This window comes from Haemorhous mexicanus, chromosome 1 (assembly GCF_027477595.1).
Source record: "Haemorhous mexicanus isolate bHaeMex1 chromosome 1, bHaeMex1.pri, whole genome shotgun sequence".
Lineage (NCBI taxonomy): Eukaryota > Metazoa > Chordata > Aves > Passeriformes > Fringillidae > Haemorhous > Haemorhous mexicanus.
Window position 1 is genome coordinate 38,544,735 of NC_082341.1, and position 27,824 is coordinate 38,572,558.

General features: G+C 37.4%; 1 protein-coding gene across 10 annotated transcripts in view; it reads right to left on the reverse strand.

The window, feature by feature from the left end:
- Positions 1–27,824, reverse strand: part of THRB (thyroid hormone receptor beta) — a 154,905-nt gene that overhangs the window by 18,343 nt on the left and 108,738 nt on the right. For 8 of the 10 annotated variants that reach the window (XM_059846306.1, XM_059846360.1, XM_059846344.1 and 5 more), the window contains one exon: positions 1,386–1,486. In XM_059846306.1, the coding sequence (XP_059702289.1) occupies positions 1,386–1,486 (101 nt within the window). Of the gene's footprint in view, positions 1–1,385; positions 1,487–11,587; positions 11,916–18,601; positions 19,065–27,824 lie in introns of those variants that run through there. The other 2 variants (XM_059846379.1, XM_059846387.1) reach the window with 2 other exon arrangements.

Sequence of the window (27,824 nt, forward strand, 5' to 3'; positions counted from 1 at the left end):
TGTGCATAAGCATTATTTAAAATTGTACATCAGACAGAAGAACTGTATGTGAAGATAAAAGCAAATTTGTATGCTATGTCCCTAAAATAGCTGGAAGGCATAAAAAGAACTACTTGACTTGAAGTAATGAAAATCTTAGCAGGAAAGCTTGCAAATAGATACAGCTGTTCAGCTGAGAACTAAGTATACTCCATAATGCCCCAGTGCTGCTTACTTCCCACTATATCTGAATTAAGTTGCATCCATACATGTTATGTGTTGTTATCATCTGGTATTCAGGATGCAAATGTGTAAGAACCCCTTGTGCAGCTCCACAGTAATTTTTAAAGATATAAGTACTTTTTTATACTTTGTATGTAAGTACGTGAATAAAGCCATTATGAGTATTACCATGAATCTGCTATACAATGGATACTTAGGTCTCTGTACATTTCATAAATGTAACTTAGGGAAATGATGTACAACCAAAAGAACTACTTCAACACAAGAGTTACTGTGATGAGGAGCTCTAAAGCCAATCTAAACCCAAAATATCAGATCCAAATGTTCCAGACTTTGTGGGTGAACAGAATGAGACTTTCATGGCTTAGTCTCATGACACCAGCCCAAGACATGTGTGGTCCCATTTGTTTAGAAAAACATATTTTTTTTACTTTCTGCAGGAAAGAATAGCTTTCTTACAGAATCTCGAGCTATTCAGGCAAATTCATGGCAGTGAAATCATGTAAGATGTGTCTGATTGTGTTACTCCATTTTTTTATTTATTTGCCCAAAGAAATCTCTTTTTAAATTTAATTTTGTATGTAGTCTTGGAGATGCATTTTAGGGCTAAAAGCACATTTCAATATGCTCAAGTTAAAGAAATAAAAATCTTTTTGAAACTATTTTAATTGGGTGTCAATGCTTCCCAAATTGATGGATGTTACTGTAATATGAGCATGTGGAAAGGATTTTGATTTTTGCTTCTTCACAGGGATGGTGAGAGGCACTGGAACACTGTTAATCTCATGGCCATAAGCAGAACGTTAGCTATTGCATAAACAGCTTCAGTGGAGTAGCTGGGAACATGCTGCTGTACCCTGGCTGAGAACATGGCTAAAGAAGCATTAAAAAATGGAAATTCAAAAGCTAACTGTTAAACAGCAGCAACAACAATCTTAATTTCTTGTTTTCTTTTCAGAAGCAAACATGGCAAAAACCAACTATATTCCTTATGCATATGAAGAGAAGCAGCATGGTCAGATGCGGCTTATCATCAGTACTGGATGTTCTTATTAGCTTCTAATCTGTCTTTATTTGATTTGACAGCACAGTTCAGGAAGTCTGTATAATGGAGGAGCTGGAGAGCTATTTCTGATTCCCACCTTCCCACCGTGCCATTTTACCTTGCAACCTTCGCAAGTGATGCAGCGATAATGGTATCCGGTGGCTTTGTCCCCGCATACTACACATAGCTCATCCTTGTCTAAGTAACTGGGTATGTACCCTGCAAAGAAAAAGAGGATGTGGCATGTAAACTCCATTCAAAATTATATGATACATTTGATATAAAAAGATTGTATTATAATCCACCACAGATCTTGTCTACCAGCGCCATACTTCTGAACTCACCGAATTTCCTGAATAAAAGTTTGTACTGTTACAGACTTAACTAAACACTGTCTATAAGATTTTCTACTCTTCAGACTGATTCAGTGTTTACTGGTCAAGAGGGAAAAGATGGAACATGATTTCTCTCTCCTGAGTGAAATCCTACATCAGAAAATATTCATTACTTCAAAAGATTTGATGTGAAATAATAAAATAGCAGTGAAGGCATACAATATGTTTCTGTTCTATATATCAGAAAAAACCTCAATATACTTGTACACCGCAGGTGAGACCCCAGGTTTCAGTGTGGCTGGGGGACTTGGTAGTAAGAAATATTTACTGACGGATGGTTTGTTTCAAAGCAGAAAGGTACAAGCAACATATAGCCCAAGTTTTATTGATCATGCCTGACCTGGATGTGTTCCACAGGAATACTTAATGTATCCTGAATTTAAAGCAAAATACGTGGACCTTCAAATATGTGTGTATGTGTGTGTGTGTACATGTATGTGTTAGAATGAATTTTTCTCTTCAGAAGTGGTTTACCAGATCCGGCCAGTGAAAATATTCCTGCTGTGAAAAAAATTGGCAATATTTGGTTCTTTTTCCACAATGACATTTGTTTTGAAAACACAAACATATTTTCAATTTGAGCAAAAAACCAAAACAATACTGATGGCAAGCAAAAAGTAATTGTAACCAGAGATAACTTTTAAACAGTGTAAAATACAAACCTTTCAAAATCAATGTTTCCATGACTCATAACGAATGGAGTTACAGTTCATAACTTTACCTTCTGAAAAATCTCACTGTGAAGATGTAACATAGAGATCTCAGACTCCCTTTGAGGGGAGGGAGGAAAGTGCACCACCCCAGCTCAACACAGGGCCACCTAGAGTCAGCTGTCCAGGCCCATGCCCAGACAGCTTTTGAGTATCTCCAGGGATGGAAGCTCTACAACCTTTCTGGGCAATCTGTGCAAGTGTTCTGCTCTGTCACCTTCAGAGTGAAAAGAAAACACTATTTTATTATTCTCAGAAGGAACTTCCTGTACTTCTCTTTGTGCTCATTGCCTCTAGTTCTGTCACTGGGGACTGAGAGGAGTCTGGCCCTGCCTTCTACAGTGTGGGGGATCAGGTATTCACACACACTGTTATGCCCCCTTGAGCCTTCTCTGCTCCAAGCTGAAGAGTCCCAGTTTTCTCAGTTACTCCTCATAGAAGAGATGCTCCAGTTCATCATCTCTGTGGCCCTTTGCTGGGCTTACTCCAGGATGTCTGTGTCTTTCTTCTATTGGGGAGCCCAGAACTGGACCCAACATTGCAGATGTGTTTCACTAGAGCTGAACAGAAAGGAAGGATCACATCCTTCAAGCTGTTGGTGATGCTTTTCCAAAAGCAGGCCAGATGCCATTTACCTCCCTTGCTTCAAGAACACTGCTGGCCTATATGCAACCTGCTGCCCACCAGGAAGCCCCAAGCACTCCAGTGCAGAGCAGTTGGGCCTGCACTGCTGTGTTTATTACTCCTCCCCTCATGCAGAATTTGGCCTTTCCCTTTGATGAACTTTTAGAGATTCCTCTCATCCCATTTTCCTAGCCTGCCTAGGTTGCTCTGAATGGGTAGCACACACATGAGGTGTTCCAGCCACTCCTCCCAGTTTTGCATCAACTGCCAGCTGTCTGAGTGGAATTTTTGAGTGCAATAAAGAAGAGCCCTTTGGATGCAGCTGCCTGTAACACTATCCCTTACCACTAGCTTGCTGAATCCATCTGTAGCACCACATATAAGGGTAGCCATGAAGGTTGATGTCTTTAGGCAGCCCTCACCGCAGTAAGGGCTGGTACAGCTTGGGGACTTGGGACACCAGTCACTTGGAGGGCAACCAGCAAGACTCAGGGCAGCAGATGGCTGTTGGGGGATGCTGCAAGAGGGGTGGTCATCATCTTCCTGCAACTAGCATGCCAGAGGGTCAGCTCAGTAACAGACAGTTTAAATTCAAATGCCTTCCTAAGGCTATGCATCCAGAGGTTCTCCAGAAAGGAAAGTCCAAATTAGACAAAACACTTAAAGTTAACTGAGCTTAAAATGCTTAAACTTTATGGAGTCTGGTGAGTAAATCAGGAGAAAGTAAAGAAGGCAAAAAGTATTTGTAAGGCCTAATTTGAATATAAGAACCTCAAATTATAGAGGAACACATATCCCTCTTCTCTAAAAGAAGGAAGCAGTAGTACTTGGAAGCCATTCCTGGATACAGGCATCTCAGTTCTGCCAATATTCCAAAAGGGGAGTGGGAGAATGAGCTAAGTTCTTAATTTTGTATCACACCAGTCTACAAGACAGCAAAAGACCAGATTTATATTCAGGCTGCATTTCTCCATGATGAACAAGTTACGCTGGGATAGACTGGTGGCCATGTGACATTGAGAGATGAAAGGCAGCAGGGTTTCAACTTTAATTACATCACTGACTCCTAATAGATACTATGCCAGGGAGGGATTAGCAGAGGCTATTATCTCCATCCTGCCCCCACTCTGCTCACACCTGCCTCTGCACATGCAACACATACACAACATAGAGCTGACAGAGTGGGCAGAAGATGCAGCAAAGGGATGCAGAATTTTCCCCCAAATGTATCATGAAGATCAATGGCTTCTTGTTATTGCTGGTTGCTGCTATTCACAAAATACAGTCTTTGCATAGCATAAACTAAATCCTCAAAAATTCAGTATCCCTGGTTAGCTTCTTCAAGAATTGTTTTTGAATTAAATGCCTTGATATTTCATTAATTATACAAGCTGGTTAGTGCTGCTCATGCAATGGCAACTTGTTCTACTAGAGGAGCAGGAGACCACTTGTCTTAAGTGCTTCCTTAAATATATACAGTAGATCATGCATGTGATCACTGCCGTCCATCTCCTTCCTGGAGTTTCGTGACTTTATCCAATATAAAGTTTCCAATCTGGCAGAACACACAATCTCCCAGGGGCACTCCTAATTAGAAATTAAAAATGGCATCCTTACATGCAACCACATTGCCAATTTCTTGCATCAGAAGCATTAAGTGCCACCTACTTAAGCTACCGAAATATTATGTTCAGTACTGCCACAGATTGACTCCATGTCACAAGGGAAGTACACACCTGGAACTCTTCTAGTGATTGAACAGGAAATATGAATAGAAAAATCTTATTCCAAGAAATCACTGGCAACAAAAGTGTGCAATACACATATCTTGTCTTTTTATTACAGTTTTCTATCTTTTTAACACTTCTTCTAACAGCTAGAAACAGTTAGACTGGGAAGATTGGACCTTCAGTAGTATTTTTAAAAGGTACAATTCAGATAGACATCACTGCAAAAGGAGTATGTGGATTTACATTCAGTTCTTACAAACACTAATGTCCATTCTAAGTAACTTCTAGTGGTGGCAAATATCCTGTATGACTTCTGCATAAATTCAATACAATTTCATTTGAAAGACGTGCAGAGAAACAGACAGTACATTTTTCCTGCTTCTCAGGAAAAACAGCATTAGCAGGAAGAAATTCAACATTGTTTTTCTAAACAAGGTACCAGCATGGAAGAAATGAATAGTGCAGTGGAGACTCTTGGGGAAGCCATGGATGGCAGCAGAGTTGTTTCTTAAATATTTTGAGGAAGGAGAAGAGCAACAGACTTGTCTCACTCTTTGGACCACTGTTAGTAACTTGTCTCTAATACCAACAAGTACTTTTGCTTCATGTGTGTGTAACAACATTGAAGCAAAAATAAAAATGCCTGTGTGGAAAAGCAGATGCTGTTTGGGCAGAGTAACCCTGGTGCTCTCTTACTAATGCAGAATGTCTGATAAATCTCATGGAAACATCAGGCATGCTCCTATTTCAGGTGGTCATGATTTATCTTTTATTTCTTGGTCAAAACCTTTTAAGTAAATAGCTAAGAGGGACTGTTCAAGAGCAACACCAACCTCACTGAATTGTACAAAAACAAGCAATACTGTTCCTTGTTGTTTCAAGTCTCTGTCTGCTATATTCAGCATCCTCATGGACTGTCACTTGTTGCATCCCATATGATCCTCCAAGTTAATTATCCGTCAAGTATGACCTGACATTGTTTATCACAATGCCCACCTTGGATCTTTGTTTTGAGTGCAGAATAACAGTGAATGACCTTGATCTGCCATGTCTGGTGTTTTCCCTGTAGCCTAAAGTAACACCTTTGGTTCCCAGACTCCCACCTGCCAGTCTGCCTAATCTGTCTTGGCAAGGCTAAGCACACAGCAGGACCACTTGCCCCTCTCCAGAAGAATATGTCATATAATCCATTATAGCCAATATTGAGGGCGATCTAAATCACAACTGTAGCTTTGTAGAGGCATGGCAGGAAACAATTCCCTTCAATAGGAAAATGCACAATGAGTCTGCCCCAAGCAGCCATAAGGACAGAAGGAAATCTCCTATCCCGTGCAGTCATCTGAGGTACTCCTCCATTAATACTGTATGCATGCACTCTTGAATTACCATTTGCAGGAACGATGCCTTACAGCACCATATATGAGTGACCCTGCACAGTGTAAAGGACTGGAGAGACACAAGCGAGACACTCAGTGCCTATCCTCCATCCCACAAAGCAAAGAAAAATTATTTCAATTATATAAAACTCTGAAAAATTATGGTGTTTCTCCTTCCTCTGTACCTGGTACACATTAACAACATCAATAACAAAAAGCATCTTTTAAGAAAAGTAAAGAACCAATTTCAGTTTGGTTAAAGTATCATTGCACATACTTTATACCTCCAGATCTGTACAGATAATGTGATATTTGCCTAGGGAATTAATCCCCACCTTAAAAAAAATTGTAGAACCAAATGGTATTTGACTACCAAACAGGGATATGAGTAACACCGATGCAAACAAATTATGCCTGTCTGCCAGATGTTCATTATTAGCTTGTTCCTAATCCACCATAGATTCATAGCTTGAAGGCAGAAAATGCCATTTTTTGCTATTGCAGAAGGACAGTTACACTTCAAGAATATTATTCAGTACTTTTAATTTTCAGTGTACACTGGCAGAGTCATGTATTAAATATATTCCCTGAAATCTTTCTTTCTCCCATCTGGTATGGTTTGCATGACTAGAGACCACTCACTAAAATGAGGACTTACCAGTAAGCTGGTATTCACTTACTAGACACTACAATACGAAAATGAAAAAGATGAAATTAATTACTACCTTAAGAATCCTCAACTGTATTAAAACTGAAATGTAAATTTGTACTGCTGTTCTACTGCTTTCATAGTCACCTAGAACTCTTTAAAAATTATAAAAAATTACAAGGACCAGCCATGCATCATCCTGGACATACTTGTGCAGAAAAAGCTTAAATGGGAGTGTTGGTGAAAGCACAGACCCAACAGAGAAAAAGCATACTCCATTCTTATCTGTGCTATTATCAACATTGATCTGAAAGGCTGGGCAGATACACTGATCCTTGTTTCCCACTTTCTTTAAATTACTCCCACTGAGAAAAATGGCTTATTTCTCCTTCGAGCTTGGAAGCACCGAGAATGTTGCTGAGCAGATTCACACATTTCTTGTTAGCTAACTGGCTTGCATGTCCTCAATTTTGATCTCTATTGACATTCTTTGATTTATGAAATCACTAAAATTTGACAAAAGATTTTGCAATGATTGAATCTGAAACATTTTATAGTCCTTTTTCTCTCCATGACTTTTCAGTGCAGTAGCTCTGCTCCTTAGGCTGAGTCAGAAACGTTATCAACAGCAGTGCTTTTGCAGAGAATGTGCTGTAAACATTTTAGCCCAAACTGTGTTGTCACTTAAACTTCTGCAATCAGTACTGTACCTGCAGCCATTACCAACTACAGGTATGAAATACATCACTTTAAGGGTCAGATCACACAGTTTCCCCACCCCTCAAATTATTTAAATGTTTTTAGAGACAGTATCTTAGTACTGCAAGAAAGTTGTTTCGAAATCTAAGCCTCACTGAACAAAGCAAAAGCAAAGTATAACTTCCTTCACTTTTTCATCCTTCATCAGGTTGCAGAAAGGTTACAGTAAAGGAGATGAAAACACATTATTTCCGTTGACTTTTTATGAAAGAAACATAACTCCAAATGCGTAATGATTTATGCAATGGATTATGCAATTTTTCTCAGAGCTATTTCCTTAGATGGGTGGTCAAGAGCAAAATTAATATTTTTAAGCCTGAATAATCGTTAACATACTGGGAGCTGCTCTGCTGCAAAGGCCAGGATGACAAATTCTCGGTGTTTCTGTAAATTGATTATATCCACACACACTCCCTGCATTGATGAGATGATATTTTGGCATAAGCTTCCTGTTACTTTTTCTTAGCTATTTAGAAAGTACCCTAATGTTCTCACACTGCTGAGAACTCAGTATGGGCTAATTCTGTTGCACACTCTAGCACTCTCACACCGCATATTCTCAGCTGCACCTTAACTGCCTGAGAAAAAACAGAGAGAAATAATTATGGCAAATACAATTATAAAATAAACAACAGTAACAACAACTTTCAAAGCCCCATTCTCCCACCATACCAAGAGCCCTCCCAAACATGGCATTAACCTCACTGGTATCTCACTGGTATCTGGGAGGCAAGGTGAGCTGCACGGATGAGAAGCCAGCTCTGCTACAGCCTAATCTCAAGAATTCCCCCTCAGCCTAATCTTAAGAATTCCCCCAAAACCCTCGGTTTGGGAGGCAGCCTCAGCTTACTGCTCTCTGCCCCACAGAATCTGAAGTTAAAGCCTAACCTCACAGACAGCTGTGGATATCTTTCATTAACACTGTCCGAGAAATTACCATGTAAAGGAAAGTGAAAAGCCAACTCTCATCCCAGTTTTAACTTAGCAGACATTTCTCCCATGTTGTCCAAATGTCAAAAAAACTGTGCAGACACCTAGTGTGGGGATAGTGATGTTTCTGGACTCCTGTACACATTTCTTTTGTACCTTCCTAACTGTATTATCTCCTCCCTGTCACTGGGTACTCCTCCTCACAGCATAGGTGGTGTGAGGAGATCCAGGGACATTTTTGTCTGTCTGCTCAGCCTCTGCACAGGGGCAAGGGGGCACAGGCTCTCCCTGAGCATCACCCATCCAGCAGGCAATGCTGCAAGCTCACCACGGCTGGCAGCACTGTGTGAGGGGAAAAATATTCCAGTTTAAGCTCTCTGGGACAAAACTGAGAATAGCACCTTGTTCTCACAACGAGCCCTGTTCTGCTTATCAGATTTCACAGCATTACACAGAACACAAAGTGCATGTGGCTGTCTATTTCCTAGGGCAGGATCAGGTCCAAAAGGGCTTCCTTAATAAAACAGTAAGCTCTTGCACAAACGTTGTGCTGTCACCTTTTAATAGCATACATCAGAGCACAAAAGGTAATGGAGCAACAAGTAGATGCAAAGCTAAACCCACATCTCCATCTCCTGATTTTCTGGACGACAATTCTTTTCTTTAAAAGTTAATTCTTTCACCAGAATTTCTGACAGATAGTCAGGAAATGGTTTTTATTGTACTGTAATAACTGAAGCAGCTTTCTGATATTTAGAATAACTGGATATGCTTTATGAATGCTTCCTGCCCCCCCCCCTCCCCCCCCCCCCCCCCCACTTAGTGACACACTGCTGGGGTCTTTGGTTGTTGTTTTTCAAGTTATTTTCTGAATTGTTCAAAGTGACATAAAAATAGAGAAGTAATTAAATACCCTTTCACAAATTACAAGCTTTTCAACATATAAAATGTTGATTCTTTTTTCTTCCCAGAGGGAAAACAAGACTTTAACCATTTAGTAACTAGCAAAAGCTCTGATAGGAAACAAGTAACAAGTCCATGTGCTACTATAATGTACAATCTGATTTGAAAAGCATATTATTGAGATTATGACAAATTTCAGGGGACCAACAAAAATACCAACTGCAACAATCAAGACTCCTCATGAACACCTGTTTAGGGAATTAATTTTGCTTTAATGGGCTATTACCCATTAAGGCTTCTCTAACAAACTCACTCGCTCCCCCAATCAATTCTGGATCAATACAGACACACATGCCCTGTGAAAAGCCTTCTGTTCTTAGGACAGGATTAAAAGATTTGTTAGTTTTACGATAGCTTGCTTAAAAGATGGAAATTAAAAAAAAAGAAGAAGAAAAGAGAAGATGCACATGTTCCACGCAGTTTAGATCTCTTCTGCTTGACAAACTCAACATTTGCAAAGGTCTGACAGAAGGGAGGCCACTTTTTATTGATTATCACAGTAATAAGGTTCTAAAGAATCCGAAAACACATTGCTCAGTCTCTGTGAATGATCAATTAAAAGCCTGCTAGAGAGCTGGCTTCCACGGAAATTCACCGCCATTTCTTAGTGAAACTGAGGTGGGAGAAAATAAGGGCATACAAGCCGTTTTTAAAAACAACTCTGTGTTCTTTCAAACCAAACAGTTCAAAAACTTTACCCAGGGCAGATGTCGGGCACTGAAATAACTTAAAGCTTTGATCTAGATGTACTAAGTATTATTTATAACCTTTAACATAATGAAAAATGTATTCCTTCAGTGACTTTGCAACAGCAAGTCTTTATTTTTTCTAAGTTAATCCTGAGATAAACTTTTCCCTTAACCAAAACCAAGAAATAAGAGAATTCTACAAAGGCTATGAATTCATTAATTAAAACCCAACAACAGATAAAAAAGCCTTTAAAAGCATTTAAAATTTTGCACAACACAAAAACATGTACTATCCACAACTACATTTATTCTACAATTTGATCGTGCTGTTACAGCTTCCAAGAACGATTTTAAAAATAATTTTCTTATGAAATATGTTGCTGTTCAAGGTATAAAATTAAGCCATTTTTCTATCAATCATAGAGATTTACTGCATAAAGGGTTAATGAGTATTTTCTGCCGAAATGAAAATACTTCAGTTTTCTTTGTAGGTAATAAAAATAAACAGTCTGCTCTTCACTACAAAGACACTTCAAAAGTAGTAAATGATGCTTTCTTTATGTCTCTAGTTGCATCAGATTCATCTGGATTTTGGAAAACTGCATACAGAAAATCTGGTCTGATCAGAAAAGGATATTATTTTGGTATAACATACAGTTTTTTTTTCCTTCTTTAATAATGTGATTTTGAAGAAACCCAGAGAATGTATACTTCATATGCATAAGTTGGGTTACCGAGTTCAAAACAAACAGCACCAAAAACATTTCCAAGTGTTTGTTAGTATTTTGGGCTCTTTTTAAATCTCACTTGCTTACCTGAAATCAAAAGAATAAATTCTAGAAACTGGCAATGATTTAACCCCTAGGGAGCAGACACTGCACTTGTCTCACAAATGTCTTGGTTAGATCAACCTTTTGGATGCAAAGTCATCTTTCTTGCATAGATAAATTCTTGAATTTTCAGTCTTTTTTGCTCTGCATAATCAGAAACTCATGCTTTTCACTTAGAAAACAGTAACTCAAACACATTTTCCCCTACATATTTACAGTCCTATTTTCAAAATCTTTTTCCTGAGTTGCTGAGCAAACAGAGTTCACATTTACTGAAAACACGGACTTACACAGTTTGTATGTAAACAGAAACACAGCTTTAAGACGCAGAATATATAATGATGACATTTCAGGAGAGAAACTTTCTTATCAAGCTCACTGGTGAATAGCAAAGGAACTTAATAGCCCAGGAAAGCAGAAAAAAAAGCAATATACTTGCAAATGTCTCTTATATATTATGAAAAAGTGCTCGGAAATCCTCATCGCTCTCCAAAAACCTTACAATCACCTAGCAACCTATGTTACTGCTGCTTTCAATTTTGAACAGGCAGCCTTCACATTCAAAGATGCATCTGAGCCAACCGATGCAACTGTAAGTTTAAAGCAAAACAAAAACAAAAACAGAGATTTTTTTTTTTTTTGTTATTTAAATAAAATACCCCTACCTTTCTTCTGAGAGTACGATGGCGACTGCACTTGAGAAAAAGTAGGTTTTTCTTCTGTGAAAAATTCAGGTTGGTTGTACTGATTCAGGGCCATGTCCATGTCAGAGTACTCGCTTTTAAACACGTTTCCAGGGTAACTACAGGTATAAGGCTGATTCACCGCCCAGGCCTGTTCCATATATATGTTGTTACTGTGCAGGACCTGAGCATCACAACTGCTGTAACTCTGATTATCTTCGATATATGTGCAATAATCAGTGGACTGCATGTAGCAATTGCTACCAGCAGCTGGGTGCACTTCATATATTTCTTGCATACAGTAGTTCATTTTGTTAGCCTATCTCAGCTTCTACTTTACGTACACACACACATGCATACACACGCAGGCATGCATACACATGGGTCGGGAAAGGAGCAATGAATATACACCAACAAAGTCGACTGCAAAACAGCCCGTTTTACTTTGGAGCAGCACCTGATGTGCTAAAATCCTACTTATATTGGGACGGCTTGTGAACTCCCCTGCCAGTCAAACATATTGGGAAGCAGATTTATGACAGTCAAAGGTCTTAATCTGTGACTGTAAGTTAATTCCAAGGGAAGATGGCAGTCAGGTAGCAATGACCACCAGACAAAGAAGTGACATCCTGACAACCCTCCTGTTCCCCCGTTTGTCTGGAATAATCATTTTATAAACCATTTCCATCCTTTTCCAATATGATTAGAAAACGATTACTAAGGCAAGGACACAGTCATGTCACTGTAGTTGTCAACTTAAGTGTGAAGAATTATAAAGACTGCTTAAGAACTCCCAGAGGGGATACGCTGAAAATCCTAAAATCAATAATCCTGTTTTTCAGCATTAAACCATAGAAAATCCAATAGTGCTGTGCTGATGACCCAAACAGTAGTCTAGTGTTACAAAATTTAGCAACTTAATCTGTCATCAGCTTTATTGATTTTGTTTTACAGAATTACATGCATGAATCTCCCCAGCCTTCCACACATACACAATCCTCCCCACTGCCTGATAATGAATTTACGGGAAAGCGGCTTTTCTAAACTTCAGTGATTTCAAGAAGTAATTTCTATTGAGTTCAACAGGTGGGAAACTTCAAAATTATATAATCAGCAAAAGGAACACTGCTTAACTATTATCAATAAGCTAATTGCTTTGCTATTCAGCTTTGTTATTTTTTCTGTTTCAGTAATGAAGTACTTTTAGAAGAGCTTTTTTTCTGATAACAGCGAGGAAAGGAAGGAACGTTTTTTGCTCATTTGGCTCACCTATGAACTATGAACATGACAATGCCACCACAACAAAAACTGTATGATATTTTAATTGCTTAATGCACTCCAAGCTTCAGTATGGTTATTATACCTTCTTTAATCAGCCATTCTTTTTTGATCTGAAAAAAATATTTTATTTTTAACTTATATTAACTGCTATTTGGTTGTTCATGAGGAAAAATGTGGTTTTTTCTTTACAGCACAGCTAAGATACAGTAAAACTTGTGAAGTCAGTAATAAACCGGTATCCTTTTCTAATATCTGTTCTTATTATTAGGGAGTTTAGTTATTACTGATTTGATAATGAGAGCTTTCTTATTTCATTCACTTTAAACTACAGGATTGCTACAATTACACTTGGCCCTTTTTCTTTTAGGATCTTAAGCATACATCTAAAAATCTTGATGAACATACTCTTAAATAGTCCTCAAAAGTTCAGTGCAATAGGTAAGAACTGGGCACGACAGCAAAATTTTTCCCTATCCAATATTGCTAAATATTTCAGACTAATAAAAAACAGCCAACAGAGAGACATTTTCCTTCCAACATACAACTGTAACTAACTTTTCTAAATAAGCAGCATTTCCAGTTAATGTCTAATTAACTACCAAATCCAGGACAAGTCCTTCCAATGATCAGAGAAGTTAAAATTTATACTTGGAGTTCTTCTTCCTTCTCTAACTATAAAAGAAGCATCTTTAACATGCATTTCTTATTTACTTGCTAAAAAAATAATAATACATTTGGTAAGTCTAACTGAACTCTATTGAGATCAGTGCTAGTGAAGTCAATTAAGTTGCCTCCAAAATGAACTTGTTCTCCTAAAATCTAATAATTTAAACATTTTATTTCATGAAGACCACAAACGGTTACTGAAATCCAGCAAGTAAAACCCTAATGAACCCTCATTCATTTACCACTGTCTAACTCAGCAAATACCACTGTAAAATACAGTGTGAAAAGCACACAATAAAAGTTAATTTTCATTTTAGTTCAGGCCCATCATCTAGATTTTAAAAACAGTGAGTTTGTCTGTGATAAAAAGCATGTCTCATGAAAGATTTGATTTTTCAATAATGGATGTTCAGCACTTCATAAAAACACCTGTGTTTCCTTCAAGAAATTCTGCAGCAGTTGTTTACACCGAAACCCCCAAACCATTCCCACTGAGGGGACGGGTTGGTAATGCTGCAGTGTATGTAACATATACAGCTTGCTGAGTTTACTTCTCCATGCTCCCAATAAAACATTCCCAAGTACCGTACCTGGGTTGCTCATTTACCACAAAAAAGATCTCCTGTACCGCCAACAGGAACATATGTAGAGCTCCCACAGAGGTGAGGCTGTGTTTTACAGGTTAGCAAAACACAATACCTAGATACTTTTACACCATCCAGAAAAGCTTTGGAGAGCTGGTCTTTAAATTCTTAGTGAGAATTTTTCCCATGTGGATTCGCTTTGCCAGCAAAGTCAAAATTCCCACGAATCTTTTATTTTCTTGTTTTTTCCCCCTGTGACTGGATTTAGGTTTGCTACTGAAAAACTAAACAGAATTGAAGCCTTCTGTAGACAGAGCTGTTCCAGCCAGGACAGCACCTGAGGAAATGGTATTTCAATATGGCACAGTCCGTGACTTAATTTCTGTTCCATAATAAATCCCTCAAACATTTCTTATTTTCTATTGCTACATCAATAATGCTCAAAAACGTGTCACATGTACTATTGTTGTCAAGAGTTCCTTTAATACCATAAGGAAATTAAATTACATCAAACTGTGAAGGATAAGGAAAAATGAAAAATTACTTTTCCAACAAACAAAAAAAATTATGAACATTGCCAGGGAATGTGGCTTTCTTACCTGTGATATGCTACTATTAAAGAGATTTATAGCTCTGCAGATTGTTGTTCCCTTGGAAACAAATCAGTTCAAAGAACACAGCAAAGATTTTAAAAACTGAAATATTCCTAAAATATTTTCATTTTAATCTTTTAGGGTCCCATCCTGTAGGTTCATTCCCTGTATACCTTTGAATTATATTCTCTGATACAAGACAGTCAGACAGTGTCTTTATCAAAAGTCTGAAAGTGGAGTAGAATAATATTAATTTTTTTTTTTGTATTCCTATTTTAATATTCATGTCGTTACATCATGTCATGTTGAGCTTTTGTTGCCTACAGCAATGTAACATCACACTTGGAATTTTTGATTTCACATGTGTCTGGTTATGTGAATACATGGAAGTTAATCAGCATCAGAATAAACCCTTCAATTCAAGCAAACAGACCAGGAATAAAATAGAAATTTTGATACTGTAACAGCAGAGGATCAGAAGCTCAAATTTCTCACAGCCTAAGGTGTTAGTCCATTGTTCGAAAAAAGGCAGGAATTATTTGTTGAACTTGTGCCTGGAATGCCCCAAAGGTTTTTATATACTCACCCTGGTGTAAATCAGAAGTAAGTCTAATGCAGTCATTGATATTAACAGGGTAGGCAGAAATCAGGCTGTGAATGCCTGAAAGGGGGAATCTGCAGAAGAGACCACCTTACACTAAACCATTCAGCTCTTCACTACCTCCTGTTTCACAAATTATGACTAAGATTTTTAATTGCAAACAATGAAATACCCCCATTAAGATGCACTTCTCTTGTGACTTAGCTTGGTTAGAAAACCCACCAAAATGAACCCAAAGAAATGTTAAGGACAGACAAAAATCCTGTCGTGTCCCTCTGAACGCTACAGCCCAACCAACAGGGTCCCTGACACAGAAAAAAGAAGTATCATGCAATGCAATTTAATCTGCTGTGGAATATTACCTGCAAGAGTCCTATTCTCCTGACTTTTTCCAAACTGTGCACCCCTGGTCTAGAGTCCTGGGTATCACAATGCTGCAGATAGGGCCCTTGCACGCCATTCTAAAAGATCTGGCAGTGTCAGTATGTGGGAGGTATTGCAGAGCATTCAAATCAGAAATCAGTAAGGGCAGAGTGCCACTTCTGAAGGAGCAAATATTGGAAGGATCTTATATTGGTTGCTGTTCAGACTTCATGCATAAAGATGAATAAAAATCCAGGATTTACTAAAAAATTTTGCACATTTAAACACGTAGTTGCAAAGATTAAACATACTGTTCTGAACTCTTCACAGTTTTGTATGCCTGTATTATCAGTTCCTAGTTTTGTAAAATGAATTTTTGCACATTACAGAATAACTGTTATATTTCCTATTTATGGATTTTATTGTTGCCTGAATTGTCTCAGCCACCTCTGATGGTTTTGGGTGGAAAAAAAAAAGAATTTAGATCATAGCTTTTCTGAGCAAACACAAATCAGCACTTTCATAACATGGGCTTCATTCCAGACAGATCTCATATCATAAGGAACATATAATGAAAACCGCAACAGCTTTTGAGCAAAACTACTAATGTCGCTTTTGCAACACCCATCAGTTGTCAAATACAACTACCTCTGGGCCCACACAATGAGTTACCATCTCTCTTTAATATATGTATTTGCACTACCTTATTCATTCACTTTATGCACTATGATCAAAGACTCAAAATGGTCCCTCAGAAGTATGACTATGCAAACTTAGAGATTAAGCTAAGAAAACCTCAAACATCAGGATCCAAAGTAACAACAAGCATTTACAAGAACAGGAAATTAACTCTTCATGGTTTTATTATATTTTGAAAACTCTACTTGTGACTAAATCATAACGTAGGTAGGATTATGGAATTCTGGTGCTGAAAGGTCACAACAGCATTTGACAGTTCCTGGAGTATGTCTCAGTGGAAGATAAGACATTAAAAAAAGAATCATTCTGTCTATGTTACATTTATAATAGTTGAAGGAAAAAAAGCTAAATCTTTCTGACATAAAATGATTTCCTTGGGTTTGCAACAGAGACAGGTAGATTTAAACTAGCTACCCTGTGGTACAAAGTAGACGAAAATCTTACTTAGACAACAGCACACCTCTATTCTCCACATGTACCAACTTAGTTATTTCTCTAAAACTGTTCCTCTCACAAAACCCACTGTACCTTGCTTATGACATGACACTAAATTTGTCTGTGACTCATAAAATGCCAGTGTGATGTGCCTTTTATTGAAATACTTCAGACTCATTAGTCTGCTTGAATAACAAAGAATGTCATCGTTTATATTTAAACCTTCAGATTCACTACAATTCCAGTTATCCCTCAAAATATTTTTGACACCTTGAATAAATTTGGTAAAAAGAGAATGGAGCTTGCTCTTTTCTGATCAGGACTCCTCCAGGGTTTGTGCTTGCTTTTACTTGCACTATTCATGACATGGATAGGTAGCACACGGTCTTGTCAGAAAGCGTTTACTCCTTGAGACGTCAGCCAACAAATGAGCAAACAAAATTCTTGAATTTGGACAAATTTTAAGATGGTCCTTGAACAAATATTACTAAGAGTAATTATAGCCCTGTGACCCAGACAACCCACTTTGTTAAGCCTCCCCATATATCATAATTGGAAGACCCTGTTAGCAGACATCAGTTAATTACAGAGCTTATCTCTTGAGAAAGTAATGGCCAATACTTAAAACGTGTACCTTTTTTGAGTCATTCCCTGCCTCAACTTCACATGAAAACATCAAGGTAAGAAGTTTCATTTGTTCAAAAATAAAACCAAGCAGAAAACAGGCTAATTTAGCTTGACATAACATAATTAACAGGCTCCTGGATGGGACTGTCTGGGTTTGGCAGCCTCCTGACATCCCTTAGTAAGACGTTAAAGCGATCAACACCTGACATCTGTTAGGAAAGAGGCATTCTGAGGTAAAGCACAACTAAATCTAAAGAAATCAGGTACTTAGACCAGTTTAACTTTTTCATGAGGTGATATCCTGCCTGACACTGTAATCTTTCTTCCTGGAGTGACGCAAGACTTAAGTAAAAGAAAACAACTTGTAATCCCAATATACAGTAATTATTTTTTAAGTGAGGAGCAATGAAGAACTATTTATCCAAGTTTAAAGAGGAATAAGAATAACTTAAGCACTTGTGCTACATTTGTGCTAATTCCCTAGCAACTGTGATTCTTAAAAGGAATTCCTTCAATGTTGTGCTGATGTGAATGAAACAATCTACCTCAGAGAAAATGGTTTATTCTCCTGACTAGTGAGGCAGAGAATATTCCTAACGAAAAGTCCCACTTGAGCTCTGTACATGCACCTACTGAGGCTTTGGGTATGGTTATTATTAAGAAAGAAGGCAAATAACACAGTCACAGGTGAGAGCTGAACACCCTGAAAGTAGAAAAGAATTATTTCTTTTGTCTTTGCATTTTTAATGTATCAAAGATATCCTATAAAAAAAAGGCCAAGTTCAGAAAAGATTTTTGATCAGCTTATAAAGATCATAAGGAGAGAGACAAATACTTTTTAAAAGCTCTAAAATAAGAGATATTATTTTGTATTAGGTATCACACAGAAAACCCCAGTAAGTACTCACCACATTGTTATAAGGGCTCTTCACATAGCTATTAAATTAAATAGAAAACTAAAACCACAATTACCACTGATAAAAAAAAAAAAAATTAAAAAAAGGTTGGTAGCTAGAAAACATCCCCACATAATAATGCTTTTACCAATGGCCAAACCCCTGACAGTAAACAAAGACATAAGCTGGTTTTGCTTTTTGTTTTTTCTAAATACAGCATTTGCTGTGCTCTGCATGATAATGTCAGTTACCTTTACACTTTTTTTCTTCTTTTTGGTATTCCTGGGCACTCGACATAATTGGAAAGTTTGCTTTTGTATAGCCTGGCTGTAAAATTGTACCAGTCCAAGTTGAAGCATGTCGGCATTGCAAAAGCTGCTGTCCATTCCTCTGGATATCATAAATTCTGAAGTGTCTTTTCCTACAGAAATTATTTTCTGTTATGCCCACTACATTCCATTTCTGATTTCTGTCAGGAAGGTGAATCAGTCTGTCCCACAATGGGAGGCCACGTCCTGGATGTTTGGCAAATACTGCAGGGCTACAAATCGTTGGCTTTGCCAAAATCTTGCTCAGGTGTGGAGTTTTGGAAAGCAAGTGGTTCCCCAGCTCTCCTGAAGCTGTGGTATTCCCGTGCATCTCCACTGGACTGCACTGATATGATGCAGAACCCTTCAGCCATGCCCATTCAGCCACCATAGTTCCCCTTCAGTGAAAGTGAATATAAAATTTTCCTGTCTGAGAATCCTGAAAAAGCAGGCAGATCAATGTGGACAGGCTAACACTAGATGCAACTTTCACAACATCACAACTACAACATGGGCCCCAGGGCAAGTTAACACCGATTTATTGCCTTGCTCATATGATCATTTGAGGTCTTGTAGGTCGAGGCTGGTCGGGAACAATTTTCAGATACTTAAAACACAAAACATCAAGGATTCAGCCTTGTTTGACTTTGCTCTTATCGTAGGCTGACCTGAGGGACACTCAGTTACCTAAGTGTGACATTCTTATGTGGGCATGCTTAGCAGTTCCGCTTTTGCTACCTACTGCCTTTCTCCGCCTGTGGTCACAGTGGAGTATCAGAGATGCTAATTTTATCACAGGAGCACAGACACTTGGCTCCAGTGTCGATAATGAACAATACCAAAGCTGCATGATTTTATCTAACTGGTCATTTCTTATTCTTTGGTATAGAAGAAACTGAGATACCACTAGCTGACAAATTTGTAAAACTAAATATAGTCCAATTTCTATTTCTGGGCAGCAAAACTAAAATCGGTAGAAATGACCCATCAAAGATCATATCCTGTACTTCAGATTTTATTTTATTTTATATTATATGTAATAAAACTCAAATACAAAATAGCTGTTTCTATGTTTCTTGCATAAAGAAAATAGCAAATTCCAGACATCTGATGACTGATACGCACAGTGGTTTTAATCACAGTAAGATTCTGCTGTTCTAATCAACCTAAGAGGCAATTTTACATACATTTCACTCAGTAAAGAAACATATTAGTAAGGGCATGACAAGTCATTAATTTCCAGAAAAAATTTATTTCAGTTACCAGATCTATCACAGTATTGCTGTTTCTGAATCCTTTGTCTCAGGACTTCTCTTAAGTGGAATATTGTTAGTACAGGACAAATTCAGAAAACTTAATCATGGTTAGTTTTAATACTGTTATCTTATTTTAATTCCTGTATGTACATACAGCTTTCCTGAGTATGTTATTTCGTTTTAGATGTAAACACCTTTTTGCTGCTAAGAATACAAGCTCACCTGACATTTGCAGCTACAAGTCTGTTTCTTCTGCTGACTGTACCTCAGCTGGACATCGGTAACACAAATTTGAGAAAGGACCTGGCATCACGGACTTCGATGCAAACGGCAGGTAAGTTACCTACATAATTTGCTCTTACCTACTTACTTCTAGCTTTATAGATCTGCTTTTGGTTCAGACTTCATTTTCTAAGTAAAATTAAAAACTAATTCTAAATGCAGGTAATACGGCAAGAGAATATCACTTGTAGGAGGATAATCAGTTTAAAATAGAATAGTGAAAGTAACCCAAGATATACTTGGCAATTTAAAAAAATATAAAAAGAATAGAATATAAAACTTTTTTTCATAATTTGAACACTTTGATATTCTCTTGACTTCATAAATTCAAGCAAAGAGGAAGAGATAGGATTTCTCTGATAAGGCCCTCTGGGAACTGAGAACTTCCCTATAAGATCTGAACTTACACACTTCATTTTCTGTGGCACAAAGAGGAACTGTGCCCTTCTTCTAGGCTTTGTATAACCTGGAACAATGTTACTTGGTTCAGTAGAAGGCTGCTCTCCCTTGAGTTCCTTCACACCTTAATTATCTCCCTGTGTGGATGATATTGCATCTTCACAAAATGAGACAGTCAGGCATGTTCAATATATATATCATTTCTATAATGCACTCATAAATAGATTCATGCTTTGTCAGCTCCTTGAGCAGGCCAGTGATGCGACACAATTCTTGACCTTGTTTAGAAAAGTCAGTTATATCCTCAGTTACTCAGGTCTTGACATTAGTCCTCAAGACCAGTAATTCATAATCCAGACTGTTCAATCTCATTAGGCAAACATTTCTATATATTTTCCTCAAATATATCTTTGATATTAAAGGCCATCTTTGCTGTCTTTTAGCCTATGAGGATTTGTGTTACCTTTGATTTTCATTAAAACCCATATATTCATGACTATGGTAAAAATTCTGTTCCCCAAGGATTCAGAGAGGGGGTCATACGAGGCTTATAGATTTTTACCTTTAATAAGGAACTCCAAAATCCTTCATAACTTAAAAAATAAAATCAAAACAAATCTTCCAATTTCTTTGTTAGCAAAGCATCTGTGGGACTTTGAAATATGATTATAGACACATTTAAACTATGAGGAGAAATTAATTCTATTACAGTTTCCATCATTTGGAATTTACCCAGGCAGAGTTTACCAAAGCTAGCCAAACATCAAGAAGCTATATGCTCTCTTTTCCTTTTAGTTGCCTCTGAAATTTTGCTAGTCAAAGATTAAGTTGCAAGGAACTACCACTGAGGGCTTTTATATTTTGTCTTCTATTCTTGTTCTTCCTATACTGAGGCACAGCAGATGTTTATGTCTTAAATTACTATTCTTCTTATTATAATGTTAAATTATTTTCATTAGAAGACTACATTATTTACATTATTTATTCTACTGCATTGGCTCTAACATATACTGCCTGAATTTCTCAAAGCCTTTTGTTTCTTTTTTTTTCCTTTTTTTTTTTTTTTCAACTGTTTTCAAATAAAACAGTTGAAATCTCCTTGAAATCTCCTGAATCTGCTCTTGGTCTTGTCAACCAAAAATCTTTGATAAAGGATGATAATGTAATTTTGTCTCCACTTCTTACCTGTAAAAGAAGCATCTCTCTCTCCCTCTAGCTACTGTTAAAACAGGTATATTCAAGGCAGGAAGCAGTACAGCCTACTGGGATGAACCATGACTAAAACCACAGGCCTTGTTTCAGAGTTAAGAGGGACTAACAAGCAGGGCCAGAGCTCTCCTCATGAAGGAATCACCAAGCAATTTCAAAATGCACATTGTAGCAATAACTGGCATCTCAGCAGTCAACAGGTCAAATGACTTCCTCAAATTCCCATCAGAAGGTTTTTTTAAAGGCAAGTTTGTTTTTACAGAAGGAGAAAAGTTTTAGCAGATGATGTGCCCATTAAGCTTAACTAAAAGAAAAGGAAAGGGGAATCCCTCAGAATTCTTTTACTACAAGCCAAAGCAAATACTCCTTAATGGGTAATTGTAAAGGTTGGCCTATTCTCAGACATGCAGTGTTATCTGAATGTCAGTATAAAAAGGACTACAGAAAAAAATATGGAACAATTTATTTGTTTTCATCTTAGTTATGTGGCCTTTTTTCCCAATTTTCTACTAATATCTGCCAACAGTGGTCAAAGAAACAATACATAAAAAGCTCTCCCATTTTTAGTACAACTCAAGTGAAGAGAGGCATTAAGTCGTATCTCCAGAAAGATGGAAGCTGGTAACCAGCCAGCCAGGAAGACAGTGCTTCCTGCTGGAATGAGCTGTATACCAACCTGAACTTTGATCCTGACAAAAACTCAAGAGTACAAAATAGAACCAAAAACCATATGGAAAGAGTGCGTGTTCCCCATGCTCACAACAACTCTAGAGGTACTGCACTAAATTCCCCCTGCTGTGCCCTGAGAGCTACACTAATTTTCTTAGCTTGGGATCTGCCCTGTTGCAATCAAGGCTGGATTTGCATTACCATTATTACTGTTATTGCTTTATACCACAGTAGCTCCAGTTAACAGCTAGATCCACTGGTGATGAAAGCTGCTGTGACCACCCAGGCAATCAGTGCCTGCTCCTCAGAGACTGACTACATTGCTCACACTTTTTGGGGGAGTGCAAACATTTATTTTTCACCCTCAGCAACAGGCTGTCACTTAGACAAAAGGTAAATTAACAGTTCTGGGATGTCAGAGGATTGCTGTTTTCCCAGTTAAAAAGACACTTCCTCTAACAACAAAAAAGTTATTTTACATTCCAAAACAGCTTACAGCAGAATTTCCACTGAAAAGTCTCTCTGTACAGTATTTCAATTTGCAGCTGGCCAAAACAGCGGCAAGTAGGAAACCAACTTAGAGATCTCTGAATTGTTATTAACTTACTTGATTGCAAACATACATAAGAAAGTTTTGCCTTTTTGGATATTTGAGTTTTACTGAAAAAAGAGCAGCAAAGACAATGCACTTCACTGGTTTGTTTTTTGTTTGTTTGTTTGTTTGTTTGTTTTGCCATTGAAGTATGCAAGCACATAAGGACACTGAAGTGGGTTGGCTTCAGAGATCAACTAAGGCAAATGTAATCAGGATTAGGACTGTGGGGTGCACAGTAGGTTGATGAAGCAGCCTAGCTCTGTATGGACCCAGTACAATAAAACTAGAGGATTTTTACTTGATGACTTGAGAGAAAAAAAGAAAAAAGCAACCCAGCTACAATTAAAGGACATGTCCCCAGTAAAGTTAACACCTGATTCATACTTTGTTCCAGCATTCAAAACCCCACAAACTATAAGTAAAAGCATGTAAAGTTTTCATGTGTGTTTGTGCTGGGAAAGACAAAACAATCTGTGCCAGCCAAGGCTAAGGTTTCTTTTCTTCTCATTAATCTTGCTGTCAGTTCACAGCATTTTATTTTCTCTCATTTATTTTGCTGCTTCTCTCCTCTTCCTCTTTTCTCTCCTATTCTTCCATTTTCTCCCCAAAAAAGCATAGCATTTTCCCCTTATGTTTCCTTATAAAAGAGGGAAACACTTCACAATTGAGTTTCACAACTTTTAAACTAGGCTCATATGATCATTGAATAAGCAGAAGGATGGAGCCCAGCTCACACAGACTAGCCAGACTCTTCTTAAATATGCAAATTTTGCCTCTGTAAATGTGCTAAATAAAACCTTTGAGAACATGTGATTTCTTTCCTAAAATTTTAAAATATAAAAATTAAAATGCCTATAAGAAAAAAATTGTAGAGTGAAAGAACTGCAGCAGGTAGAATGAGCAATGTCTACTGAAACCATTAGGTGGTTTTCAGTATTTCAGAAACATGTGCATATATGTATGCCTGTAGAAGTAAACAGCCAGGGTTATTTAATCCAGGGTTGTTGTCTTGCTACTTGCTTTAGCAGTGGTAATATTATAAAATATTTAAATATTACATTTTTTATTATGGATTTCAAGATTAAATTTCAATATTTCCAATCTTTTGGACAACTATTAAATCACCAGGAAAGAAGAGCACATAGATAATAACAATAAACTTTGTAAACAATTTCTAATGTGTAAGAAAAGCCAATATTAGGAAACTTGTAATAAAGAGTGTAATAGCTTTATCTTGGTTCTTGATATATCTTAATGAGCTCCTCTGTGAATCAGTGCAATCACTTTTTAAAAACATGCTGAATTTCCATTAACTTTATAGCAATATTACACATACACTTATCTCACCAAGAGCTGGGGCTGACATTATGCTCAAATTTCTAAACATGAGAAAAAAATTAATCAGAGAAAAGAATACCCAGAAGAACCTGGCAGTTCACGTAAGTTAACCAGAGGCAGGTTCTGAGCACAGAAAAGCAAATGGTTGAGGATTTTGGTATGTAAAGAGCTCTCTGAAAACCTGTCCTTTGTGAAATGAACAGGAATTGTACAGACCGATACAAAATCTTGTAGCAGCCATTTCTCTTACCAAAAGAAATGAATGACCAAAGCTGTATGGGGAAAAGCAGTAAAATACCAGGAGACACCATGGCACTAGAATGGTGGTGCTAACCAATACAGCCACATAGATGCTATAAATGCATTCTTCCCTTTCACAGTTCTGCCTGACACATAGGAGGGAATTTTTCTGAGAAGAAGCTATAGCTGCTAACCACAGGGCTCACCTGGCTGCTGTTCTCAAACAGGAGTCATAAGTGGACGCCCAGGGAAGAGTAAGAACAAAGTAAGCACATATCAGAGCTCGCACCAAGAGTCCCTCAGTCCCCAACTACTCCTCAGCCCAAGGGACTGACTGAGCCCTTGTGGGCTTTCTAAAATGCAGCAATACCCAATAGATCTCTCTTTGAACTACAGTCCAGTCTACTCTTGTGTACACTTTTTGTATTCACAGCCCCCTCTAGCAAGGAATGCCAGTGTCTGTCTCTTCATGTGCAGAACCATGTCCCTCTGTTTTAAAACAACATTGATTTAATTCCCCACAGACAGCAATCAACCTCTCCAGGGCTCATTTTGCAGACTACTGTTTGTGTGAATACGGGAATGTTAATGGATGTTTACTCTCTTCATGTTGTGTTAGATAATTCTCGTAATGCCTGGGAACCTACTAAAATAAAAGTGAGAAGACATAGCACCATTTTCAGAATATGGCTCAAAATACATAAAACACACCCTTAAAAACAAGTAAATTACAGTGAAACCATTTAGGAAATCACTCAAATCACTTCTACAAATCAGTTTAGATCACTGCCACCTTGTTCTAAAATCCTGATTCTGAATATTACTTTCCTCATGAGCTTTCAAATCAATTCACATGGTCTTTCCCTAATCTCTCATTAGACCTTCCACTTCCTCCTGCTGGGGAGTGGACAGTATATTTGGCTGCTGCTTGCTAACAAAATCCTGGGGATACGAGCGCATAATTGAAGCTTTTTCTTTTTTCAAGGTGGTGAAACAGTTCAAGTTATTTTGGTTCTAAAACTGCTTAATGAGATATCTTGAAATAACACCTCCCATTGAAAGATGGAGGTTAAAGTAACGGCCAGGTAAAACAAACAAAGGTACTAAAACTAGCAGTCTTGACAAATACATAATTTGTTATAGATAAAAAAGGTAAATAAACAAATAAAGTTTGCCCAAACAATGCAGTCAAAGCTTCTTCAGTAAGAAAGACAAACTTGGATGTGAGAAGAGAATTCTTTTAACTTCAAATAAACTCAAGCTTGGTACAGATCTAAACCATTTTCAGAAACACAACAAAGCAATAGTGAAAGGCCTTGGTATATGACAACATTTACACATTTACTTAAACATCTGTCTTTTTTTATGATAGCACTGCAGCAAATCTGATGCTTTTAAAGAACATAATGAGAAGTGCATTTAGTGAATGCAAAAGGTATTTTTATGTGAAAATAACCGGAAAATGCCTGAGTGGACTGATCCTACGGTTTACCAACAGCTTTACAGTTGGCACACAAAAAAATTAAAGTCCTCTCTACATCTAAGGATCAATACCAAGGACAAGTGCTCTAAGTTCATTGCTCTGACATGCACTTATCAGAAGAACTAAACAGCAGCTGTGGTCAGGCTTTTGAGGATCATAAAATGGCAGGCTGCAACTCCCGTGGCAAGCACAGCAAAGTGCTTTATTTTATAGGCTATTGGAAAAGACTTAGAAAAAAAGGGACATTTTACTCCTTTTAAATGACTATTCTAAAAGCTTCTTGCCTGCAAAATGAACAGGGACATTTTATACCGACAACACTTTGCAGTCCTTCTTACCTGATGTCAGTAGTGAAACACAACTACACAGTCTGAGAATTACACTCAAAATTAAAAACACAACAGTCTGCTCCCATCAAAAATAAATTTCAGAAAAATGAGTTATCAAAAGAAACAGCTCTTGCTTAAATAAACTACTATAGAAAGAGACTAAATATACTGATAGATCATTAAAAACAAAACAGAAAAACCATATCAGCATTAACATAATGAAGTGCACCTAAAATGACTAGCAAATGCTACAAAACTAAAAAAAAATACTGTTACTACAAAGAAAAGTTTGTTCTCTCTGTTCTTTGTGAAATCTAATCAGATCCCCCTCCCCTCCCCCACCTTTTTTTTTGAAAAGGTGTGATCTTTTGAGGAAAAAAACAGCAGGTATTTGTAAGTTGGAAAGAAAACACAACATATTAAAGAATTGCATAACATTTGAAACATTACAAAATGTTTCCCAGACTACTTGGCTTTTGTATTTATATAGTCCTTTTACAAAGCACTTTTAAAAATATTAAATTTTGAAGCAAAAAATTAACCCAGAGTATCTGTAACCGAGAACTTCGCAAGTGTGATATTTTTAACTGCATATTCAGAAATACGCTTCTAAGTAATAAGAGCCATCATGGAGTGATTCATAGCTTCATGCAAAAACATCCCACAATATAAATCTTGTTAACCTTTTGAAAATCCCCAAAAGCTCATTACAAAGCTGCTGAATCCTGGCATAACAAAACCTTATATTAAAGTATTTACTGTCCTCCTAAAAAGTCCATTACTTTAAAGAAATAACACACTTGAGTTAGTCAGATTTGATCATGGTCTGGCAGGCAAAGAAGTGTCAGACAGTGATGTATGTCAAATTAAATTATCCAAGCAAAATCATTATAGAAATTTGGGAGAAATAATTTCTCAGCTGATGTTGAACAATAAACTGTTCTCTGCCTGAATTAATGCCAAAGTTTACAGGGTAATGAGCATCACAGTGAGAAGACTCATGAAGAAAATGTGGTACCTTTCCTATTCTATTACTTTTCCCAGCTCTTGGAAACTACGTGCAACACCCTTGGAAACACTGGTTTTCAAATGGATTTGTTGCACGAAAGCTGATTAATTTTCTTCTCCAAATGAGGGACCTGTTTCAAGAAACGTTGCATATTAAATTCTACTTACTGAAAATATGCATTTATGACATTTAAATTATATTCCCCAATGTAAGCACTCAATTTTATTATAATTCCTATCTTGATCTAACTTTACAGTCATTACCAAATAGAACAGTGTGGATATTTGAGTAGAAGCACAATGACTGGGTTGATTTTGAAGCTCCCAAGTAAAAGCAGAGTAAACCCCCAGCCTTACT